Source organism: Chroicocephalus ridibundus, chromosome Z, assembly GCF_963924245.1.
Source record: "Chroicocephalus ridibundus chromosome Z, bChrRid1.1, whole genome shotgun sequence".
In the NCBI taxonomy this organism is placed as follows: domain Eukaryota; kingdom Metazoa; phylum Chordata; class Aves; order Charadriiformes; family Laridae; genus Chroicocephalus; species Chroicocephalus ridibundus.
In genome coordinates, this window is record NC_086316.1 from 24,750,011 (window position 1) to 24,775,767 (window position 25,757).

The following is a 25,757-nucleotide window of genomic DNA, read 5'->3' on the forward strand; positions in this document are numbered from 1 at the left end:
AGCACCAGTCTGGGAGCTGCAAAGAACACAGAAATTCTCCATTTTTCATGAAGTGCAACAAGTTGTTCTACATACTATTATGCCATGATATTCTCATGCCTGCTGATCAATCAGAACAGTGTTTTTATAACATTGGTTTAATATATTGCTGTCCATGTAGATGGAAATGCATGGTGCTTCACAAACACAAAAAAAATAAATCATACGTAAGCTGTAAAAATAAGGGAATGTAATATAACACTACATTATTGGTACTACTTACCGACGATGAGCCCAACATGGATTTTGGAGACCTTATAATTCCAGCTATGGAATGACGTATAGTGTCAAATCTTGAGACTTTGTCCTTCTTGTCCTAGAAGAAGAAGCAGTACCTCCAGTGAAAACAAGCAAATCGGTATGATAATTGAATTATTGGAGAATGTGGAATGTAAACTCCTGGATTTTATTTAAATAAAAGACAGGGGCTGGGCCTCTACTGATACAAACCAGTAAGTGTCAACATCAGTGGGATTAAGTTAATTCATATCAATTTAACCACTGAAAAATTCTGTAATTCCTTAAATATTTTGTTCAATTATTTTAAGTATCGCTATTGTTAACTATAAGGAGAACTGAAATTCTTTTGTACCCTAAAAACAAGGCAGAATTCTCAGTTCTCCTAAAATAGTTATTATATTAAAAGGACACTGATTTGAAACCATACAATAAAAAAAAAAGCCCACATAGTAAAACTCAAAAATGCATATGTACATTATCCTTATGTGTTTTTTTTTTCCTTTTATTAGCATTCTTGCCTAGCAACACAGGGCTTGTAAATATTAGTACAAATCAGTGCAAGTTATAGGATCCATTTGTTTTCTGGAACTACCATAAATTATATGTGCAGCCACCATCCAGATTTTAAATTCTGTAAGAAGAGGGCTCTAACTGGAACACTGAAACAGCCTTTAAGCATCTCTAGTTCAGCATAAGTCAATGTAAATACCATAACTTGACTTAGTCTAAAGACTGTATATTTCTTAATCTCTGATTTGCCATCAGCTCTCAAAATTAGTACCAAAGAATCTTTCAAAAATACAAAAATGTATTTTTCACACTGACAAACTGAGTGCATCGCTTGTAAATCACCCTCAGAAACAGACAAGATATTTTAAGATAATTAAACTTGAAGCAGAGAGACAACACATTAACAAACTCATTCTAACTAGCTATAGGTTACCTAAACTGAAGGAAACTGATAATGGAAACAGAATACAACTGTTTTGGTAACATTACAAAGAAAAATTGCTTCAAAGTTCTGGACGTATACCCTCAACGTCTGATAATGTAATAAATGTGGCTTCCATTTACTCCAGGACTTCCAAATAAGCAACATAATCCATTCACTCTCAATACAGGATACACTACTTCAGGACAGACTGAAACTACTCTGTATCTTACAGCAATGAAAATTCATAATTTGGCTGCACAGCAGGCATTATCTAACACATGCAAACACAACTGTAGCCTGTACTGAGTTTATTTATTCCATTTAAATATTTTTATGGCAACCTGAATAAAACTGAAGAGCAGCAACAGTAGTCTTGTACTGATTTTTTTTTTTTGCCATTGCTTAGCTGCAGACCACCTTAGAAGAACCCATTAGATCTTGCAGGAAACTAGTTTTTACTGAGAACAGCATATTCACCAGTACGAAGAGATTTTTTTTAATGCATATTAGGTATAATTTTTTTCCTAAACTGGTATAACAATACAATCCAGCCCATCTACTTTAAAAAAAAAAAATAAATGTATGTATATATATGCACACTTTATTTATATTTTTTATATATATATACACACACAGAGTCCTATTGGTTAAGTCAGGGTGTTATTTTAAGCCTGCTTTCCAAAATAAAAGGAAATACACATCAGAGCTGTCTTTCAGTGATCTCCACCCTAGCCACATTAAATTTTGCCAAGGCCCTCAATTTAGCAAACAACTTAACAGGTGAAAGGACTATCTGAGCATAGTAGCTTATGTAAAAATTCTGAAGGAAGCTAACAAAGAGCAGAGACTCTCAGTGTCCTCAAGAAGAAAAGTTCGTTGTAATTTCACACAATTCTTATTCCGACAAACATCAGACATATGACTAACCAGTACAACCATGCTGGTGATGTAGTCACCACACTCACTTCCGACAAACTCGTAAGACAACTTACTGTTTGACTAACAAACTTGAGAAGGACACTGGAAAGGAATTAGTAGTTCTGCATCAGGGATGCTGTAGAGAGCATTATGGAGTAGCAGGCTTGCTAGCATACACGATGCAGCTACTAAAACACATTAGTGGATTCAGTTTCATTTTGATTTAAATTAATTACTTTCAGAGATATTAGTAAAATGGTAGCATGATTTGTCACTTCCCTTATTTTATACTACACCAATTTCATTAAAAAGAAAACTAATCTGTGGGCTATAATATTTTATGCAATGACTGAATTACTGCAGAATAAATTGTAGTTTACCATTAAGCTAGATAAGTATGAAAGTATATACTGTCATTAAAGGACATTTTTAATCTACTTCTTTGTGTTTAAATGTACCTGTGGCACGAAACCACATCATACAAGGAACTATGAAAAAAAGCATCAACTGATATTTCCCTTTTAGTAATATTTTTTATTTAGCCATATTTCTAATCACTTTCCAGAATTAACTAAAATGAATCTCCACCAGACTTGGGACTGGCACTTAGAATAGGTCATGAATTTTCTATCCATTGGACAAGTACACCTAGCAAAACTGATGAAAATCCAACTACTTACCCTGGAATGATACAAGTCTGATGAACTTCTAATTGGAATACAAACAGCTGTTTTATGGGTGGGACTTCTTGCCATTATCCTCTTTGGTAAATAATGCAAAGCACTAATGCTTTTATTTCCAAAAAATATAAAAAGGATTTACCAAGACAAATAACTCTTTTATTGAGAAACTGATTGATAGCAACTACTTGTAACCATCAGATTAGAACACTCGGTCATATTTTACAAGCAGCCAGTTTTGGACACAGCAGTGTTATAATTCTTCTGCCACAAAACAAGGAATGCTGAAACCCTGTTCCCAGTTGTGTACACCTCAGCCAGCCTTTTTGTTCCAGTTCTCTTTTTCCTTCTTAACAGTCGAAACAATTACCTCATCTCTTTTAAAGAGATGTCATAGCAGAAGACAACCGCTCCGGTGCTCTTAATTTTACTTTCATTTTTCTGTTCTGTACAAGATGCAGGGAGGAAAAATAAAGCATAAGAACCCAAAAAGAAGCAAGGATTTGGGCCAGTTGAAAAATACAAGCGAAATACTCCCTGTTTTGCTTGAGGATTTCCTCAGGTGCATCTTTACATATGATATACGGAAAGCCAAGCTTCTGTGGTTTGTGTGTTCACTTTGGGGGATCTCGTGCACCATAAGGTCCTGTCCATTTTAATGGATTTTCCACTAGAATTTATTTTCTATGGTCATACACTACGACTGTTAGGGTCTTGTGGTCAGAAATCTCCCACTTGCCAGATATAGGTTCTGTCACTGGGCAAAATCACCACAGATCTCAGAGTGCATGAAAAATAATACAATACACTCAGAAGTGTGGCACAATCAAAATGACAAGCCATACGAATCATATTCGCAACAGTATTTTGAATGAACGTGAGCAAGACAAAGACAGGGCAAAAGATTTTGCTAAAATTGAACTGCATAATGTGAAAGCCCCAAAGAGCTTTTTAGCTGTAGAAATCCAGGGAAAATGGCTGCATCTTAGATGTTATTATAAAAGGAAAAAAAAAAATCTATACTCTTTTTTGAAAAGCAAGGAAGTAAGAAGCTGTAGAGACATCTAAGATAAAGATAAAACAGAATTAATGCTTCTGAGAGACAGGCAAATAGCAACACTATCTCTTCTGATCAAAAGGTGGAAAATTAGCAATACAAGGGACAACGGACAATGCAGCATATATTGAATATTGCTAAACATACTAGCCAGACATGTACATACAGGTGATATAAATAGGCCAATACTTTAATATTAGTCTATTCAAACAAAGACTGCCTAATGAGTGAGATATGAACCATCAGCATTGATACGGAAGTTGAATGTGGGCTTGCAAATGAAATTAGAGAACCTTCACAGGAAATTCAGAGGAAATATGAGGAGGACTCTCCAACTGAAAGAGAAAACATTCTCAGAAGAAAAGGAGATTTCAATTAGAAGGAAATAATCAGTGATATCTAAAAGATGAGCATGATAGTACTGTTTCTGAGATTTGGCTAGGGAAATGGTCCTCAGAGATTTTGATGAAAATTACTTCAGTACAGTACAAGAGCTCTAAGATAAATCCAGAAGGAAGGAATTCCTGGTAATTATTGCAAATGATATGTTCAATGAACTTACAGATAAAAAGACACCAGACAGTATCCGCAAGAGCAATTAAGATGCTCTCTTTTTCGTAAAGCAAATGCTAGCGTCATTTCTGGTTTGAAGATACGATTTCCATTCCCTGATGAAAAAGGTGCCAGAACAGAGCTTCAAATTTAGATAATGGGGAGAACAAGGAAATTTTTTTGCTTTTAGAAGGCTATAGATGTCTGGCATGAGAATAGAGTTTTGTGATTTATAAGCAAGAATTCTTCAAAGAAGCTGTAGAGGAAATAATTTTCTGAAAATGATCCTCTGCATTAGTCACTTCAGCAGTGGAAATTAAAAGTTATTTAGGACAGGCCCCAAAAACATTTAATAAACTTACACTATGGCAGTAATTCAGTCCTGCCTGTTGATGAGGGGATATACTAACCACACAATATTTGTCTGTTTTATTGGTATTAGCACATACTAAAGGATATGTACATGCTGACGCATATTAAAATCTTAACATACAGTAGAATATTCCTGATGTCCCTAAAATCTGTGATTTGATTTCAGAAATAAAACCAATGTCATACCTCCAAAGGCTTTCTTTTTTCCCTCGTCTGTGACAGAACTAGGTATCTCAGAAAGACCACTTGTAAAAAAACAGATGAACAAACATGCTATCTTTACGAAACAAACCAGGGTATTTTAAATTATTAACATGACACTCACACACAGAACAAGTTGCTGGCTGAATATGAGTTTATTATTTGAACTGTGAAGATCATCTATCTTCAGAGCACCTTCCCAGAAATTATAATTTTATTAGAAGAAGACGAAGAAGAGGTGGAAGAAGAAGAGGAAGAAGAAAATGCATTTTCTCAGTTTCGTATTGTAGATATCTAGAATTGGGTGCAGCACTGTGCAGAGCCATGGAGATGTAACAGAGTTATTAAAAATTAAAACATTCAAAGCTGATTAAAAATACCTCAAGTACACAGTGAAACCAATTAAACAACACAGCTATTCAAAAATCACTTTTTGATAAGGTAACATTTTCTAGTTTAAACACAAGTAATACCCTCCAAAGCAGCAGAAACGATGCATAATTGACATACGCATATTGTAAAACACTGCACTCGATGTAAATTAATGTTCTACCTTCAGAATTGCAAGGGGTAGCCTGAAAACAAGACTTACTGGTATGAAATTTAAGAACAGCTGTATTCTCCCAGACCAAAGATACATCCCAGGCCATTCCAGTGGCCTAATGGCCTGTAAGAAGAGGAGAATGGCAATTCTTCAGAGTATATCTTTGTCCTCTGAAGATCTGTGGTACAAGCTCTGTCTTATTAGTGTAAGATATAATGTAAGATGATACGTAACAGTCATGGAAGTCACAAATTTTTTCAGCTGCTTTCTGAATCTATAGAAACTATTACAACCACTGCTGTAGCAACCAGTTGCACAACTCATTTACATGTTTTTGAAGAACATGTTTGTCTGCTTGCTTTGAATCATCTGCCTACTGTAGTTATTTGATGACTCCTACTTCTTGCTTCTGAAGAGACAGTGAACAATCATTCCCTATTCGCTTTCTCCACGTCACCCAATATCCATCAACACGTTGTATACATCTTTATCACGTGTCCTTTCAGCCTGCTTTTTCAAGTCTGAAAAGCCCAGTCTACTTATTCACTAATTTTACAGAAGCTCCTCCACATATCTGAGCATTATTTTGCATTTCTGAACTCTCCTACATCTATTTTGTAACTCAGGGAGTTGAAAATAAAAGTGGTTACATGAAGCCAGACTCTTCTAGGTGGGACACAGCAAAAGGACAAGCAGCAACAGACAATTTGCATTGAGAAAAAATCCAGTTAGATACTGAAAAAAGAAAATTCACAATGAGGATGGTGATCAAATACCAAAACACGCTGCCCAGAGACATTTCCATCACTGGAACTGCTAGAACCTCTACTGCAACAAGGCATTATGCAGCCTGATATAACAACAAAGATGACCCTGCTCTGAGCAAAAAGCAGGACCAGATGGCCTCCCTGAGATCTCTTTCAATTTAAATTATTCTGAGGTTCTATGGCATTTGGAAACCAGATGCACATCAATTTATACAGTGATGTAAGGTATTCTTCAGTGTTCTCTGTTCCTTTCCTGAAAACTTCTAGCATATTTTTTGGTTTTGATCACAAAGTAAGTAGTGACGTGATATCTGCAGGAACATTTGGACCCTATTTTGAGTGGTAACTCAGAGTTCATTACTGGTATATGTGAAATCAAGCACTGTTACTACAATCTGGTCTGCAGGAATGTAATTACACAATGTGATGCTAATATTGAAAAACAAAAAGACTGTTAGAAATACTATGTATAATTTATAACAAGTCAAGGACTTCACTCAACTTACTATCAAAAAATATTTGCTTTATTTCCAAATAAATTTTTCTGCTCTTGTGATTACTTATACACATAAGATTACTTATACACCAGAATCTTGAAGGCGTAACACAGGCTAGACAGGTAGCCTGTGTTCAGGGAAACAGCAATAAGAAAGAGCATTAAATAAGAGACTGGTGAACTACTTGAAGACAAAAACCTGAAAGCCTTTGACAGACTTGACTTACGAAAGCCCCAGATTTCAGCAAAACACTCTGTGTAAATAAATCATTTTCTTAAAAAGGAGCATGAATATTATGATTGACCCTTTGCTTTCTTTTTGAATTACTATCTATCAGAACAGAATGTACAGTTGTCTGCTCTACATTTTCTGTTTTAATTAGAGTTTCAGAGGACCAATTTTTTAAGATACGTATGAAATGTCAGGGAAATGTCACCTTCATCTTTGAAATGATTAGTAAATCTTCCAAACACACAGATATGCATTAGAGATCTTTAAGGAAGCAGAGTACCTCTTAATGGAGGCTAGCAATAATGTTTCCAGAGACATGGTACATTCTAATTATTATATACTAAACAGCCTTTATACTTTTTAAAAAGTTAGGAATTTGATTTCACCTTCAGGATTTTCACATTCAAGAATGTCAACTGTGCTCTAGAAAAGATGACTGAATGTACTGTATTTAAGCTGAGGCACTGAGATCCTGTCCAATAGCTATTTTTGAGGGAGGAAAAAGTAGGCTTTTGCAAGGCAGACAGAGAGGCCCCTGAAATTCAGTAAGGAACAAATCCTAATACACCTCCATCCACTGATTGCATAATGATGCCAAATAAAGAATTGTTTTCAATAAAGACAATTTAACAAACCAATTCATATGTCTGAAAGCTTAGAGCCAAATTTAGAATTAGTACAAATTTTTGAAAAACTAAGTTTAAATGCCATTACCTTATGTAACTGAGGAAACACGTAACAGGGAAAATGAGGGCTTCTGTCCCATAAAAACCTCAGGTTTGTATGTAAATGTTCAGATATGAATTGTTTCACTGATTTCAAGAGCACTGTTATTAATCAATAATGCTATTATCAACTGAATGCACAATATGTTATTGTTACACTATCCCTTTACTAGTTTCACATAATCAAAAATAATGAAATTTAAGTCAGTATGGCACTTGCTCTAGCTGGAAGGGAAGTACCAGGTCACAATATAATTCTTCTCCTCCTTGGTTGTCATTGCCACATCACAGTAAGAGATCCCCAAATACACACACAAGGCCTCTCTTGCTATAATTCTGTGTAAGCTCACCAAGTTGCAACGGGAGAAAAGACTACCCTGAGTGCTCCTAGTTGTACTGCAGTACCTAATGTTCACAAAAGCAAGAAAACCTACATCATCTCACATCCTCTGGCAGCTCACCATCCAAAAAACCACGACGATGAACTAGCTGCTGGTCAAAGTCACCATCTGCCAGGACAAACCTTGCTCAACATTCAGGCTGTGCTGTTGCTCGAAAAAAACAAGAATCACGAGCCAAAGAGCAGTCAATGAACTACTGCCACTGTTCCAGGCAAGGAGTGACCAAAAATAACCTGAACCACACTCAAGAATTGATGCACGGTAAGAGTATACAAATGGAATGGAAATGTATTACATTTCTTCAAATACTTCCCATTTCAAAACATTTTCATCTCCCTAAGCCAGATACAATTTTTAGCCTAGAAACCTGTGGTTTGGCAGTTACATATACTAATTACATCAGATTAAGCAATCAGCGAATCAGTGACATTTCATGAATGTGAACTGAAATTTCAAGACTATAACCAAAAATTTAAAACAACATGAAGCTCAAAATACGTTAAAGAAAAAATGTTAAGAGATCACAAAACATGCAAGGCAAACCAACTGTCAGGAAATTTTATATTTCCATCATCTAAACATTACAGTGTGTCAGATGGTGATCAAAAGCACGTGTTTTATTAGCTAGAAATACAAAGGCATCCACAAATCATTTAAAATTAAAAATTCTTAGGAGCATTTTTGATGCAAAGAGGTTAGCTTTATTCTGTACTTTATTACTATATACATCCAGCTGAAATAGTCTCAGGCGTGTATAACCCAAATTCTACAGAAGAACAGAGAAATACAGTAACACTAGAATTGCTGCCCCAGAGTTGTAATCAAGATCAACACTATAGCTGTCATTTGAAGTGATGAAGTCTTCAATGTGAAATATGTTTTAAAACTGGTTATATAAATGCATACACACACACACACACATACACACAGATTGATCCTGCCATCCCCCTTATAAGTTAAAAAACAAACCCCAAAACATTAGCTAGAAAGAAAATGCTTCATAAGGTAATGGCTTGATAAGGTAATGGAAGAAATGTATTTCTTTTAAATACACAATTGTTATGCTGCATTACTAGTATTTGTAAAACTTAATCTCTATTTGACTAAATTGTGATAAAACCAACTGACCAGTTTTCCTCCACCAAAGATGGACATTAGTGTAGAAAGGAAATTCTATGTCCTGAAGTTTTCATATAATCCACAAAAAGTATAAAGGCAGACAGTGGTTTTGACACTTAAAACATGACGATATTCTGTAATAGCACTTCCTCAACTGAATGGTAAAGTTTTAGGTGGCTGGTAGACAGCTGAACTTTTAGAAAAGTTAACACCTCACTCTTCAAACTGGTAAATATTACTTAAGGACTAACAGAACTTCATTACAGCTACTGACCCAATAAAAAGAGGTAGTCATCCTTGCTGACCTATGTTCAAGACTCATCAAAACAGGGCATTTTTAAGAGAGGAAAAATCTGGTGAAAGACATCTATATGGGCTAATAATACAAAGCCACAAGTGTAGAACCTCTGCCTACATTTCGCATGAGGCTTGAAGAATTTTGCAGTGCAGGTGTCAAGTACCAAACTACCCATACAGTGCACCACACAATGAACCCAGAAGATTAAGCAGATATAAATACAACCTCCAGACTTTTTTTATGCGAGGATCTGGACTGTTGAATATAAAAAGCCTTGCAGAAAATGGCCAAAACCCCTCAATTCCTAACAGTCTCTGCAATGGTCAGCAGCTGAAATATGGAAACAATGAAAATCACCCACAGCTACCACTAGCATGTTGGTGAATCCCTGGAGAGCAGTGTACATGCCAAAGAATGCCACCTGGAACTGAAAATTACTAACCACAAACTTAAAATGACACTAATAGGCTTGCCAGAAATCCACATATACTGACATACCCTGCAGACTGAGAAACACAAACCATTCTCCTTTTCTCATTACTATCAAAACCTGTGTTCTGGTTATTTTAAACCACCAAAATTCCAGATAGGAAGCCAAGCCACATTTCAGCACGGCACAAAGCATTAACTGTTTTCAATCCTATATTCCTGATCTGCACAGCCAAAGCTCCTCTGGTCCCACCAACTACAATGGCATCAGGATCCTGACAAAGTATGTTTTCATACAGCAAATCTGTCTCACAGTTTGAAGGGAGGGTAACTAGAAGTCAGCAAAAAGAAAAATTACAGCTATGAGCTACAAGCAGGTGAATTACTGCTGTCATGGGGGCTAGTCAAAAGACATTCCAGAATAATACAGGGAATACAGAGCAAAGGTAGGAGGTCAATGAGGAGGATGGTCTGGGGGTTTCTTCCTAGAGAAAAAAAAAACAAACTTTCACCTGTCCTCAACTCAAGCAAAGGTTCCCTCCAAAAGGAGATTTTCCAAGGAGGACTGCATCTCTTTAGAGTTCAGCATTTTGTAGCCAAAGGAGAAGACATGGATAGACAACTCAAGTAAGTAACTGGATGCTGTACAAGCTGCATAAAGTGAAAACTGAAGCTATGGGAGCAAGTAGTCTGTACATCAGCCAGCAAACAGAGCACTGCGCCAAGTGGGGGCTATGCAGGCCAAAAGATATCCAAATAGAGTATTTATAAACATAGCATGAACTGAATACAGCATGCTGTTAATAACTGCACTTAGTACACAGGTCAATTACTTTAATTAGAATGCACTACTCAATAATAGAAGGAATGACATTGTCTTTCCAGATCTCATTGGATATATATTCAAAAAGCTGTAGTTTGGATTTGGTTGCTTTTTAGTCACAGATACACACAGTTAATGCCTGCTACAGAAAATTGTGTGACAAATCTAGTAGTGGAGTTCAGATTTTAAGCATTCAAGCCCAAGAAAGTCTGGACCCTGGAAAAGGATTAGAGGCATTGAAGCAGCCTTACCGCTGAAGTGCCAACACCTGCTGGGGAACAGTGTCCAGAAGTCAACATGTAAGGAAGGAACTGAGAACAGGAACACACTCTCTGTATTGCACGACCTTGAAATCCACAAGTAACCATAAGTTCTTCCAGGGTTCACAAGACACCAAGAACCAAATATTCGATAGCTGTAGACTCACAGGTTGTAGGAAGGGACTTCCAACCCAACTTTAGTAGCGGTCCATGACAACCTACAGAAGACAGTACTCTACTGGGGGACGACAATGGACGGACACCCCCCAAGTTTTCCCCTAACCTCAAAGGAAGTTTCCAGAGGCCCAACCACCCACTACATGAACTCACCAGAGGTGTGTTGTCTATAAGTTTATTATGATACCATTCTGACCGGTTTAAGGTGACATTTGTTGGATTCTGCCTTCTCCACGCTGCCACCCAAAAACTGGCACCTACCAATAAAGATCCCTCTTATGACTTATTCACTGGCTCTAACGACTCATTGATTGTCTTTAATGAAGCCACCCTGGGAAATGCTACATCAAGTGACATGAAACAGCATTACATGTGTTATGTGATCTGACAGGACGTAAGGCCTCTTTCTTCCTCCAATAAATCACGGTACTAAATACAGACTGGTGATTGTATACTGTTTGGAAAATCATATTGTGAGCGGATGCATTTGTTTTATCACAGTAAAACAAAACTTCATGGAGTTAACCCCAAATGGCTTCAGTCAGATGGGACACAACAGACTCTTAGCCAGATCCACATTTACGTTAGCAGTATTAAAGAATACAACTGATCCTTTCATAACCAGAAGGATCTGGTAGTATGACTAAATTCAAGTTTGATGAGGTATTTTTGTTTGACAACTAGCGTAGTCAGACTGTGATGTTTGCTTTTGGTTTTCACCTGCATCAGTTTATTAACAAAATCAGCTTGCATATTAACAGATAAAATGATACAGCAACTTTGTGACAGCTGCAACACACAACTTCAGCAGCATATCTGAGGTAGGCTTAATGAGTAATCTTTGTAGGATGCCAATTTAAAATTAAGCTTGTGTTTCTATAAATAATATATACTGGCATAACTACTAGAAATATACCAGTATTCTTGTTCAGAACAGACATGCATAATACACAAATTTTTCTAATGCGGGAAACAGCAAACCAACATAGTGTTTGACATTTTTACACATTAAGTAAACACCACCAAAAATATCTGCCAATTTAAAAACCAGAATAACAAAAATGTAAACCAAATAAATAAGGAGTGTTCAAATTCTACTCTGAGTAAAGCCTATGGTCCACTGAATTCATGTCATACCTCAAATCACAGCTGTATAAATCATTAACACAAACAAGACTATTCTGAAAATACAGACATCAAGGAGGAAAGACTCAGTGTGCAAGTCTCAGTAATGGTACCAGAGATCAACAGATTTCAATCCTATCCAAGCTGAAGACCATAAATTGTATCTAGTAGAATGAGACAAAATAAATTAGGTAGTATTTCTCCTGCAGAATTACAAGAAGACTTTGAGTTGTTATGCTCAGTGGTCAACAGAAGGAGTCTTTCCCATGTTTCAGTCATTATTCTTTAAAAGGGGACTGTCCAACCAAGGAGTCTCTCCTTAAAGTTCATCAGTAGTACCTATTAAGCATGCTCAAGCTGTTTGTCAAATCAAAGGCCAGCCTTCTCTGTTACAGAAGAAACTTCTTTCACTCCCCCCTCAAAAAGAATCAGTAATTTCTAGTAATTTCTACTAGCAATGTTAGCCATTGTGAAAATCCTCATTGTCACAAAGTTTTGGCAAAACTTAAAGGGGGAATGGCAGAAGTTTATGTTACATATAAACCCAAACACTGAGTGATTTTATTTCATCTTAGCACTTGTAGCCAGCAGCTGGATATAAAACAAGTAATTCTGAGGCACATCAAAAACAAATATTTTCAGCTATAGTTCCTAATTCTTTAAATTCTCAGGCTGTATCACTTGTATCGTGTATTTTTCTTGATTATACTATGTATGCTTTCATTTTGCATTTATGAAACATAATAAAGCTGCCAAATGTTAATAAGAAGTCAAATGAAGTACCTGTTCCAAGTAGTTTTAGTAACTCCCTAAAACGGTTAATGGAAAAGAAATTAGACTAAGAACTTTACTCGCTCAAGTAAATGCTGATTAGGAACCAAAGGACCACTGAGGAGCACCTAGTAAAGAGACGATATAAACTCAGCATCTCACAGATGTTAGATTTGATTTTTTTTCCCCAGAACAACCTCCTCTGCATTCCCTCCAGCCAAGAGACGCAGAATATATTCTGGAAGAGGACTTTTTTTTATTTTTTTTTTTACCAAATGTCTTTTATTAAAGGCAATGAGTGAGACTAAGGAAAATGTAAAGGTAGGCAAGTCATTCTTAGCTACTCTATTCTTAATTTGGTTTACTGTTTCTGGAGATTTTTTGAGTTGTACAGGTCTATAACCTAGTTTACAGACAGAGAACTCTTACCTTCTGCAATTAAGAAGCTCAGGGGGGCGGGGGGGTGTTAAGAAAAGTACTTTGTTTGCAGAAAAATTCTGCAGTAAATTCCAGAAAACAAACCTGCACATGCTCTTACAGATCAAGAATGTTATTTGATTAAAAAAATAGAAGTAATTCATCAGAGTTCAATAGTGCCCTAAAATTCAAGGCTTTCAATCATTTTTCAAGAATGACACATTTCCTTGCATCTTGGCTGTGATACTCCAAGCTTTCTTTATTCCTAGGATGAGGACATTAGTTTCAGAAACTCCTGGGCATCTACTGTTATTTTCATGCTAATGTCATTGTATTTCTCACACTACCCTAACACAACAGCCGAGTAAACATAAGTTTCTTGTGGCCTGTTTCCGTACCTCCCTAAAAAGAAGTTAGGATAAGTAATCCTGTATTTTTTTGACTGGATTACAGTGACTCTCACATGTCACACGGGACTTTTGCATTCCTTACCATTAAAGACTTTTTTGAGCCAAGATCTTCAAAGTGTCTGTTGAAAAGTGGGCTTCTCTTGTTTGGACATTAATATCTAGTATTCTTTATGGCTTAGGTTATCCAAGGAACTGGCAGACATGAGTCACAGCCTGATGTCAGGCCTGAAACCTTAAGCAATCTAAAAACGGCATTAATAGTGATGTTCAGGCAGCTGGATCCCAAGTTGACCAAAAATGTTTTGCATCTATCTTACTACAGGATGACCCAAAGAAAAAAGTTCAGTGATACCTGAAACGCACTATTTCACTTACCCCACTGTTAAAGATCACCAACAGTAAAACGCAAAAAGGGAAAAAAAAAAAATGACCTGGTCTGTATCTTAAGCGGAATGCTCTGAAAAATGGATTAGATTGCCATTCTGGTTTCTCAGTCTGTACCAGGTAAGAGCTTCCCCACATGCCAGAAAAGAGCAGAGGCCACAGAGCAAGTCATAAAATCATATGCTTCAAATCTGGCAATAAACTACCAGTGGCAGTAGATTAAAATAAATTCTAATTCCAGGAAATATTTTACAGTACATTCGAAGACTTTTAGAAGCACCATAATTGCCTTTAAAAACAAGGGTATTTTTAACCAGCCACTTAAAAAGAAGAAAATCAAAGGAGAGAGGTGATTTAAAGCAGACAAATCCTATCATTTTATTTCCTGTGTGCTGCCTAGAGGCTGTAAGAAGTTAATAATCACACTAATTTGGTCCCACTGCGACAAAAAAGATGCAAGAAGCCAATGGTGATAATTCTGGCAAAAAAATGACTACTTTCCTCCCAGCACACAGAGAAACATTCCAACACATACTGAAACGTATGCTGAATACCAGTATGTGATTTCTGTTCTTGTTCAAAGGGAAACTTCTGAGTGAAGCTTTCCTAATTCACAGAGAATATTTTTACTGAAATAACAAATCCCCTGTGGGTATGCAATGCTGCAGCTCTACTATGATGAAACCTTCTTCCTCAAGGAAAATTGAAAGCTCTTGAAATATTTTTGGCAGTTCAAGAGAAGCATATGTACTTATCTCAAGTACATATACTCTCCTTCATACGGAGAAGGTAAACTAATTCTGCACTTAAAATATTCTGAGAGTTTTGTATACTCTGAACGAGCCACCTCCCTCCATTTCTTACAAAGTTCGCTCACGCTTCTAATTTTGTCCTTCCCCCAGACTAAATTATTGCTCAACACTTCTTGATACATAATATGCTAACCTGAAGAAATACATAATTCCTGAGCCATAGACTATGAAAAGATTACTGTCACATTAATCTTTTACTTCAGAAGTCTCTAGGCATGTTCACTGGAAAGAGGCTTGACAACTCCATTGACCTCCCATCTTGTAAATTCTGGACCAGTCAGTAATACCCAGGTGGGACTAAGTATGACTGAGTTTAGCTGTCTATTACCTTAGTATCTCCTTTTGGATTGCTCTTCCTCTGATGTATGTCCATCAGGCAAGCAGGATTTACAAAGAAAAGAAACAGAAACTAGAACATAGTCACTCTGAGACCAAGAGGAACTGAGTTCATGCTCCACGCTGCCTAGAAGCATCTGACATTTGGAGCAATTTTGCTCCATGTTAAGTTCTGGCTGTAAACCAGAACCACAGGTCCAGCCAGCAAGCTTGGAAAGTGGCCCAAACCAAAGATCACTTAGTTGAACTTCAGCTGTCCGGGCATCCAACAAATACAACTGTTTATTTCCAAGTCTTTTATGAATTAATAGGCACAATTTCTACAACATGACTGCACTGGCAGTCTGACATGACTGACTCAACGTTTCCTCTGCTGAGACAAAAATAAGAGAAAGGATAAGGATGCCAACACTGCACAACCTTACTTTGGCCCTGTTTCTGTTGACAAGTAACTTAAAATCTTGGAATAGCACAGCAGAGGTCTACAAGTTTTATAAATATAGAAATCAAATAAATATGAAGGGCTCCTCTACCACTTCCTAATACATGTCTTCATATAAACTTAGTTTTATATAAATGTCATGAGCCACAAATTAGTAGACAATTGCTTACATGGACAGATAAACAAGGGAGCTGTTTGGCAATGCATTACAAAGTGTAGGAATGCCTCAATTCTTCTGAGTCAGTAAGAAAAAAAGTAATAATTTTATCTCTACCATCAAGCTTTCTGCTACTGCTGCATTGTGCTGTCACAGAAGCTAATCATTTCCCTGCATCTGTTTGCAAATAAAGATCCTATATAGCCTGAGACAGTATGGGAAAAGCAGACCCCCTAGAGTGTGGGTACATCTCTCAGCAGATTATGTTTCAGGGCCTTACGAGACATCATCTAAAATGCATTTAATGAAGCATCTTTAATCACATAACCAACACCTGTAAATGCTGTTTCATATCTATGTAACAGACTTTAAAAAATTCAAAACGTACAAATTGATCAAATTTGTCAATTATGATTTTAGTGAGAATCCTGAAAACACTTGCCTCAAACCCAATCCTGCAGGGGAAGACTCTAAGACTATTAGTTTGTTGATCACACTATTAGAAGGAGCACTGAGTCATGGATTCCAGAAAGCAGCGATGGAAATATTAAGCACTCACAGTAGGAAAATAAAAATGTACTTGTAGAATAATTTACAAATAATGAAACTACAACTGTAGCACTGTTTCATGCATTTAATATTTTTTTCTACCATAACCACTGAGAACATTCTTTTTATTTACCACAGTCTTCACCAAAAGCTGGCTTATCTTTTAAAGCAATCACTGAGAATAGGATCTCTGAAGTCTTTTAAAAACAAATAGCAAATAGTAAAACTAATTAGATATGCAGTGAACTTTTATTTTTTTTTCCCTTTTGGATAGTTCTGCTACAACAGATAAAACTGGAATTCAGAAATGCAAAATATCATACTAATACCCATTTTTGTACAGTTTTAAGCATGGCACTCTCCTGGAATGGTGCATTAATAGTTAGATCCATCCTACTCCACTGGCTGTATCATTATATGATGCTTCAGCTGTCTACATTTCATGAGTTCATGTTACTAGAGACATTACAGTCTCCTTCCTGACTCATCTGTACTCCAGAGCTTTCCATCCTAACCAAGAAGAACTGGAAGTCCTTTAAGGAGCTTATGGAGAAAGAACAGTGACTTTGTACTGTTGCTCCATGGGCACTACAGCTGCACAGCTCTTTCAGTTGCCTTACATGCAGTTGACGACCATGCGTTAGGGTCCTTCTACATTACAGTTGTATTTTATGATTTGTAAAAAAAAAAAAAAAAAAATCAAAAAAATCATAACAAAAAAACGCAAACCACCATTTCAGATAATTTAGATATTAGACACATGAGAACACACATTTTTTCCCTCCACTTTTCTGTGTCTCATATGCCTTTTATAAACATATCTGATGTTGAAAAATTTTGATTATTCAGTCATAACTAGTCTTCTGGCACTGAGCTCCACCTGCTGACAAGTCTTTGAAATATTGCAGAACCTCCGTAACAAGTCTCGGTTTTATCAGTGGTGAAAACCATATAGTTTTAAATACATATTCTTTAAAATAATGGGTTTGCACCTTTACAATATCTGGTTTTATCATGTAAGGAAAAAGGGGAAGACATATTAATGTGGCATACAGATTTTACTGTATAATTGCTAAACAAAATGAATTATTATTTTATATTAACTAAATCTATTGCCAGGCTTAAGCACTCCCTGAATATTTCCTATTCTGTAACAACTTCCAAGTCAATACTGAAGCTGTAATTTTGAAGTCTTACTATGATATGCAAACCACCATCATTGTACTTAATTTCCTGAGTAAATGTTTAACTGGCACTGCATATTCCAAATATTCCTGATGTGTTTATTTCTAACCAGTTCATTAGACATACAGAAGTTTTGTTGTTGTTTTCTTTGTTTTAATTATGGCGGACTACTGCCGTGGTCTGTTGGTCATATTAATACAAGAATAGCATACATATCTCAGGACAAATGACAGGCCATACCTCCACTGACTGAACATCTAAACAATGAGAAGTTACTTCAAAGCTTCCAGTTACTAGTTAATTTTTGTAAATTGACATAATATATAAAAATTTGTATGCTACCACATTTTTTAAAAAGACCCCAGCTGTTTACAAGGAATAACCAGCTTTCCCTAGTATCTATCTCCTTAATTTAATATAAGTATAGAACGAAACATTAACAATGATTCTCCTGATCACATAACGCACAGTAACATAACTGCATAACTGTAAAGGGCTCAAAGACATTATTTTAAACTTGTAGCACCTTCAGCATTAAAATTATCTCTGACTTGTATGGTTATCTCAGTAGAAAAGTATAAATATTAGAAACAAGAAAATACGTTTTATTTTTCTACATATGATGTCAATATTGTTAAATGCAATGCTCAGGAATGGCCAAAATTAGAATTTTTCTAACTCCTTGCTATGCTATCATGATTGAACAAAACAGAATCAGAATCATCCAGCAATTTCCCTTTTTCTTGAAATGTGTACTTGAACACCAATACACAGCTAGCATTCACAAACAATAGAATAGGTTGACCAAACTAAACCATACTGAAAACACTAACAAAATATGAGACTTCCTACAGTTAACAAAGGCAAAAAAGAACAAGGAAACAAAAGTTATAACACACATGTAACATAACACTGTCTATAAAACCACATGAAACAGCATTTCAGTATTTCATTCCTTGTTAGCATTCTATTGTACTGTTACCTAATGTAAGAGATGGAAAACAAAACAACTTGTGAACTATTCCACTATGAAACTAGCTGTATTTATGATACCACATAAATAATTAGAGTCATGAAACTTTACAAAATTGTTTTGTATATCGTATTTTTAATTTTAAATTACCAAAAAAAAAAAAAAAGTCCACTTGTGACTGAATACATGAAAATTTACTTCATATGCATGCTCACAACACAAGCCAATTATGATTCTGTCATTCTTCGGAAAAGAATTTGTAAGACAAGTGTTTACAATGAATTTCTGAAGAGGAATAAATAACCACATTCAAATGCAGTATCAGGCAACATTTAGATGAACTGCATTTAGATAAAGAGGAGAAACCTAAACAGATTTATAGTTGAAGAAAAAACAACCCTCTTGAATGATACCAGGATGAGCAATCAGCAGCAAAAACATATTGCTGATCATTTAGCAGCTTAATAATTTTAAGGAGTTTAAAAAAAAAAACAAACTATAAAAATCACCAGGATGCTTATTTATACGAACAGCCCACCAGTGTATTATTTTTTCATGTTGAGATACAGTCAAGACTGCCCACTCAAAGTAAAGCAATTTGCAAAAAGTTTAAGTTAGACTGCAGTTGCATCTACCACTTTTTAGTCAATTTTACTAGGACAGGATATCAACTTAATAAATAGTTAAACAAAACTTAAGTGGTATTTTCCTGTCTTAAATAACTTACTCAAGTGAAATCACCTAGAACTTAAGTCATATTGTTATTTTTATGTTGCATACGAATCATAAAGCTAATTCCTCTGAAGCCAAAATAGTGACATTTTTGTTACTCCCAGCAAATTTAACATAAGCGAAAATGTATTTCTTGCATCTTTCTAGAAATCTTAGTATGTATATCCTCCAGGGGAAAAAAAAAAAGATATAAATTATCATAGATAACTTTCATTAAAAAAAAAATTAAGAGGTCAGAATTCTTGACTGTGTATTGTACATATATGCAAGGATTATTTTCTGCCACCTATTGAGACATTTGGATGCCAGAAGACAAATTCCAGTAATCTTGAACTAAGGTGGAACAATACCATTCTCTTGATTAGACTCATCATCTCAACTAACCCTTACAGACAATATTCACTAGCACTATATGCAGGATATTACATGAAATGACTAATAAGGTAGCCTACCCAAAAAAAATTCCAAGCCTCCTAATCTTTCACAGTCATTATCCTGATATCTCCTGTCTCCTCCTACATCTTTTTGTGCTTTATCAACTCCTCCTAGATCATGACAAGCATACAAACTTTGCAAAATAATGTTTTGTACCAGTAAAAATGGCAATCACCTGCTAGTGCCTTGTAAATATTAAACAGTAGTAGTGGAAGCAAGAGAATACTGACAATTAAGTACAACTCTAGAATGGGAATGGAACAAAAAATAAACTTGGTTCCACAGATAGAGAAAACAAAAGCATTCCTTCCAAATACAACCATTTCATTATCATTTCACTGAGCTACTGCTCTGTCGGCCAAAAGAAATGGCAGGCTAAACCTCTAAAGAAAACAAGTCACAAGCATATCATATATGTCAAACCTAATCCATAAAAGCAAACACTACTGCTTGTCCCTTTAGTAAACTGGTACTGTTTGTTTGCTTTTTTATGTGGCCTATTATCTCTACACATAGCTGCATACAATTGAGAAAAGGAAGTCACACAAAATACTATTTAAATTACATGGGGTCTCATCATAGCACAAAAAGTTTCTTTTGATTATTAAGAGGATGTAAACATTTAAAAATAAGTTGCAAAGAAACCAGTGTTTGTTTCCATTTAAAGAAAAGAGTAATTTACCGTACATAAAATTCAGTTCTCAACTACACTATGTGTGCAGCAATTCCAACAGCTTTTATAGTTTTCTATCTACAGCAGTGAATGTATTTCTTCAACACAGCCAATGAAATTACCAATAGCTACTCAGTCATGTTTACTAAAACTGCTTAAGGATTTATACTTTTGATTATAGAATAGTCTAATGAGAACCTAAGCATCAAAAGTACAGAAGACCAAACCAAGTCCACAGACATACAGAGGGCGTTACAAGTTATTGCAACTGTTTTTCTAAACAAGTCTTCACAAATGCAAAGTAAAGTTTATTCACTTCAGTCATCCCTGTGATTATCTTGAGACTTTGATCCCAGGACTAAAGTACAATAGCAAGCCTGCACAACTCAGTAAAACAGATATAAAACTTACCATAGAAGTCACTGATCTGGCATCTTCCTCATAATTCACTACAGGTGGTGGCTCTTTCCCATCATTCTCTTGCACCTTTTGTTCCAGTAGTTCCTTCTGGGCTGCAAACTTTGCCTCAGAGCATCTTAATTGCTGAACTGTGTGCTTAAGTTCTTCCAGTGCTTGCTTTTGGCTCAGCAAGAGTACAATACTGCAGAGTAAAATAACAAACAATTTAAAAATATACATAATTTAAAATACATACTTTGTTTCATAAAATTAAACTCACCTTACATCCAGTATAAATTCGTCTAGTGTCAAGTTAGAGATATCTGTTGTCTCTTCTGAACTGAAAGGTCCTCTACTGCACAAGTATTTCTGTACTGCAGTCTAACATTCTTCTTATGATACTAGATAAATTGAACTCTATGAGGAGCCGAAGACAATTTTTTTCTTGTCTTCTGCATGGCTCTTATGTTTTTATGCTCATGTTTTTATGGCTTTTCCCTGAATAACGCTCATACCGCTGAATACTCCAAGACAGACATAATTCATTCATTAATAAAGGACAAGCAGATTACTTAGAACATCTACAGGTACCTAGATGACTATTATCCCTGAGAACTGCCAAAACCAAAGATGGGCAGAAGCTGCCTAAAAGACAGAACCATTCACAGTACAATACAGACACCCTTAAAAGCACTCAACTGGAGCCCAGTGACATGTGGTCTATAAAGAGATGCAGAGTTATCGCAGTCTGCAAGAGCAGATAAGGGAGGCAGAAGGACCAGAACTATGAAAAATGAGGGCAGTATAAAGAAAAATCACGGTATTCTGTCACTCTGTATCTTCAGGATAATCCCTTGAAGACAGTCTCTCCTGCAAGACATACCCTTGGAGAAAAAAATAAATTTAAAAGTCATTGATGTTAAGATTGTTCCTTCACAAACTTATGTTGAGCCAAATGACTACTCAGACAGTTTCCAAAATGATAAGGGAACCATCTGTCATAAAATCTTCATTGGCAGGAAAAGAAAAAAATCATATCCCTACAGATGAGCATTGTACTAAGTCATCGAAGAACAGAACTCTGCACAAATAGCAGAATGATCATTCATTTAAAAGGTTAAGTATGATGTATGAAGACACAATTAGAGGACCTGAAACTGAGGTTTGGCATGAGACTGCACACATTTAAAAGCATCACACAAAGAAATGAACAATTACCCTGGCATTATCCTCAAGATAATGTTCCTTTGTCTAGTTCTCATTATGAGAAAAAAAAGCAATCACTCTGTGAAAATGACGGCCTTCCACTATCAGCAGGGCTTTGGTGAATACACATTGGCTAGAATGACAACATCCCAAATACTGAATGGTTTCAATTCATCATGATCCAAAGATAACAAGACATACCATGCAAGTTAAAAGTCACAAGCTATTCTCTTTCCCAAACTGTGGCAAGAGGGATTCCCGTCTAATTCATTTGCCCAAATCCAACTTAGAATGCTCCCCATTCCTTCTATGCATGAGGAATTAGAACGTATAAAATTATTTGCCTATGGCTTGCATGAGGGCAAAATTTATAGCCCTTGTGGCTAGCAGGAGCTGCTAGCAACCCCACAGTGTGAGAACTTATGTGAAAAACCCTGGCGAGACCAGAATAGAGCAACAGGATGGGAAGCGGTAAAAGGGTGAAACAAATAAAAAACCAAATATTCAACATGCTACCATGTCGTAAGGGCAGATGGTATGCTTGACATACACATATATAAATAAAATAAAATTAAAGCACTCTCTGGGTTGCAGGTGATACCGCCATTTGAAGGCAGAAAGGGATATTGGTGCCAGACTAATAGTACCAATACAGCCAAATATTGAGGAGGAACACAAAATCAGAGGCCTAGAGATGCAGTTCTGCACATACCTAATGAAAAGTGTAGTCTGTCCAAAGATTAATTTGTAGTGTTGCCAGAATTAGATACCAAGAAATACTTTCAAGACCCAACTCAGACTACCACTGCAAAGTCCATAAACAACTCAGAACTTGTGGCACTGATGCTGTGTCAGACACAAGTGGAGAGACAGCTAAGTCCAGACTGGTTCAAGTAGAGACAGAAAACAGGATTTTGCAGGCTTTTACCACCATTTTGCCCAGACAAAGCAGACAAGGAGATTTCCTCAGCACTGAAGGGTGAAGCTCAGAACCTTGCGTGAGGCTCAATAATAACACAGGGTCTAAAGCTCTTGCATTTAGAGTGGACCTCCTCACTTTCTTGCCTGATGATAAGCTTGCATTGCACCAACAGAATGACCTCTGGCTCAAAAGGCAAGCTTTCATTTATTGCTCTACTACCTTAACCTTTCACCTTGCCTTGCAGCACTGAGGCCAGTGCCATATGCTATGACAGCAGTCAAGAACATGCAACAGTTGGACGAGATCTTCTAAGGACCGTAAGTACGTGCAAAAACATCCTGATCATTCTGCGCTGCATTTAAAAGGTGAAAACGGGTCTGTTGGAGAAAGGCATGAGCAATGACAAATCAGAACTGGAGTAATTTCAGGGAAACTTTTACAACTAGAAATCTAAGACAGATTTCTTTTTAATAAAACATGCAGGTACTGGTGCAGTCTGAACTGAAATCACTTCAACAACACAAACACCTGCTACAGGATCAGTCAAAGAAGCCTACCCACAGCAAGAAACACAGCGACAGTCCGAACTATTTTCAGAGAGAAAGAACTGATAACAAAACAATACAGGGAAGGGGCTGGGAGGGGGAACGATGAGGAAACACCACCAAACTCATCCAGTTCAAATACAGTTTATCCTTTAAGTAACATGCAGCAAGGAAGACAGGTCAAGAACCAAGAAATCGCAAAATATACTGTGAGTACATTTGAACTTCACTAAAGAAAGAACAGGAAAGCATCAACTCAGAACACTGATATCATATACATACATAAAGTTTCGGACATGAATGAAATACCAGCCAATGTATCAAGTGACAAGATGTCTTCAACAAAGAGCTTCAAGATTTCTTCAGTGAATGAAGACAGGATCACCTGAGGAGTTGCATTCCAGTTCACTGGTATTGTAATGAGTAAGGTTATGACTGCTTGCAAGAAGAATCAGGAAAAATCACTACAGACAGAAGGTTTCTTTATCTGTTGTGTTAACTTCAGTTTAGACTAGGATGAGAATATTTTTTTCTAATGAGAGATAGAAAAAAACCTCAAGACCTTGCCCAAGAATAATTCTTCATAATAATGTTGTATTTATGGCACTGTAAAACACTCATTAATCACTTGCCTTCATTATTTACTATGCAGTACTACAGGGTATCAGACCTACATTCAGTTTTGTAAAGAAAATGCAACAAAGAATGAACTTAACCTGACGAGTTCCAAATATGTTATTGCGTAAGAAAGAGTACACGTCTTGCACATGACTCTGAAAAAGTCTTTCACAAAATTATATCTACGCAATGAACTCAGAGAGGCAATCCGAACTGATTCCTGCTCTTCCATCAAGCTGAAGTTATAATACTAACTAAAGGTTCAGTTCTTGAGCCATCCCAACATTACAAGAATTGTATTAAACTAAACGGAGCTGCTCGGTTCTCCAACGAATTAGGATCTACAGTGGGTAAGCGTTATTTTAGAGATGGAAAACTAACGTATTGTTGTTTTTCACAATAACCACTTCTACAAAAGCAGAACAACATTAGTGAAGGTTATTTCTTATTTAAGTCTTAGGAATTGTGTTATAGATGCTTTTCCCACTTACTCAGACTTCTTTTCACAAGTCTTAGAGGACTCTTCTATTTTTTTCTCCAGTTCCAACACATGTTCCTCTTTGCTCAAAAGGGTTTGCTGTGTCTGAATCAGTTCTTCTATTACTGTTTTTAACCTGTAAGACATAAATTTAGAAATCCATGTTGTGAATACACAAACTGTATATATTTGAGAATATAAGAGGATAAGAATGAACAGTTTTTACAGTGCCAGGAGCTAGCGGAGTTTCACAAAAATCTGCGCTGATTCATACTTTTGTAATAATCCAAATAAAAAGAACAGTTTAAAATGTGACAAAGAATGCTGACCACACAATATTATTTGAGGCAGAGGGAAGGGGTTGAACGTGAAGAATACAAATGGATTTTTTCTGGATCTTATGATACTCAATAACTGGAATTTCATTTCAAAGATTAATTTAAATGCATACTGAAATAGGCAAATATACAGGGGAAAAATAACCCAAAGATATATTTATCTAGTGAATGGCTCTAAGCTGACCATTACCACTCAGAAATGAGATCTTGGAATTACAGCAGATGACTCCATGAAAACACTGGCTTGATACACTGCAGTGGTCAGAAAATCAAACAGAATGATTATCTAGGATTTGTTAAAAGCAAAGCAGAACAAGAATACAGCAAATCTCAGTATGTTTCTCTCTAAATTATGGATCTGGATTACCTGTGCAATCCTGGTCATTCATCTCAAAAACAATTCAGTAACCTTGAAAACATTCAAAAAAAGACTACAAGCTTGATAAAGGATATGAGTAAGTTTTATGAAAGGACAGACTAAAGCTAAAGATGGCTCTGAAAAAGAGATCACAGAGTAGGAATATGAGAGAAGTTTACAATACCATAGTCAGAAAGGAGTAGGCTGTTCCTATCCTCTTCCAAAACA

General features: G+C 36.2%; 1 protein-coding gene across 2 annotated transcripts in view; it reads right to left on the reverse strand.

The window, feature by feature from the left end:
- FER (FER tyrosine kinase) overlaps positions 1–25,757 on the reverse strand; it is a 173,623-nt gene that overhangs the window by 97,183 nt on the left and 50,683 nt on the right. For both annotated transcript variants that reach the window (XR_010069042.1, XM_063319846.1), the window contains exons 9-11: positions 24,847–24,969; positions 21,077–21,266; positions 263–355 (exon numbers count right to left, since the gene is read on the reverse strand). Coding sequence is in view for 1 of the 2 variants with exons in the window: in XM_063319846.1 (XP_063175916.1) it covers positions 263–355; positions 21,077–21,266; positions 24,847–24,969 (406 nt within the window). In the remaining variant the exon portion in view is untranslated. The remainder of the gene's footprint in view (positions 1–262; positions 356–21,076; positions 21,267–24,846; positions 24,970–25,757) is intronic.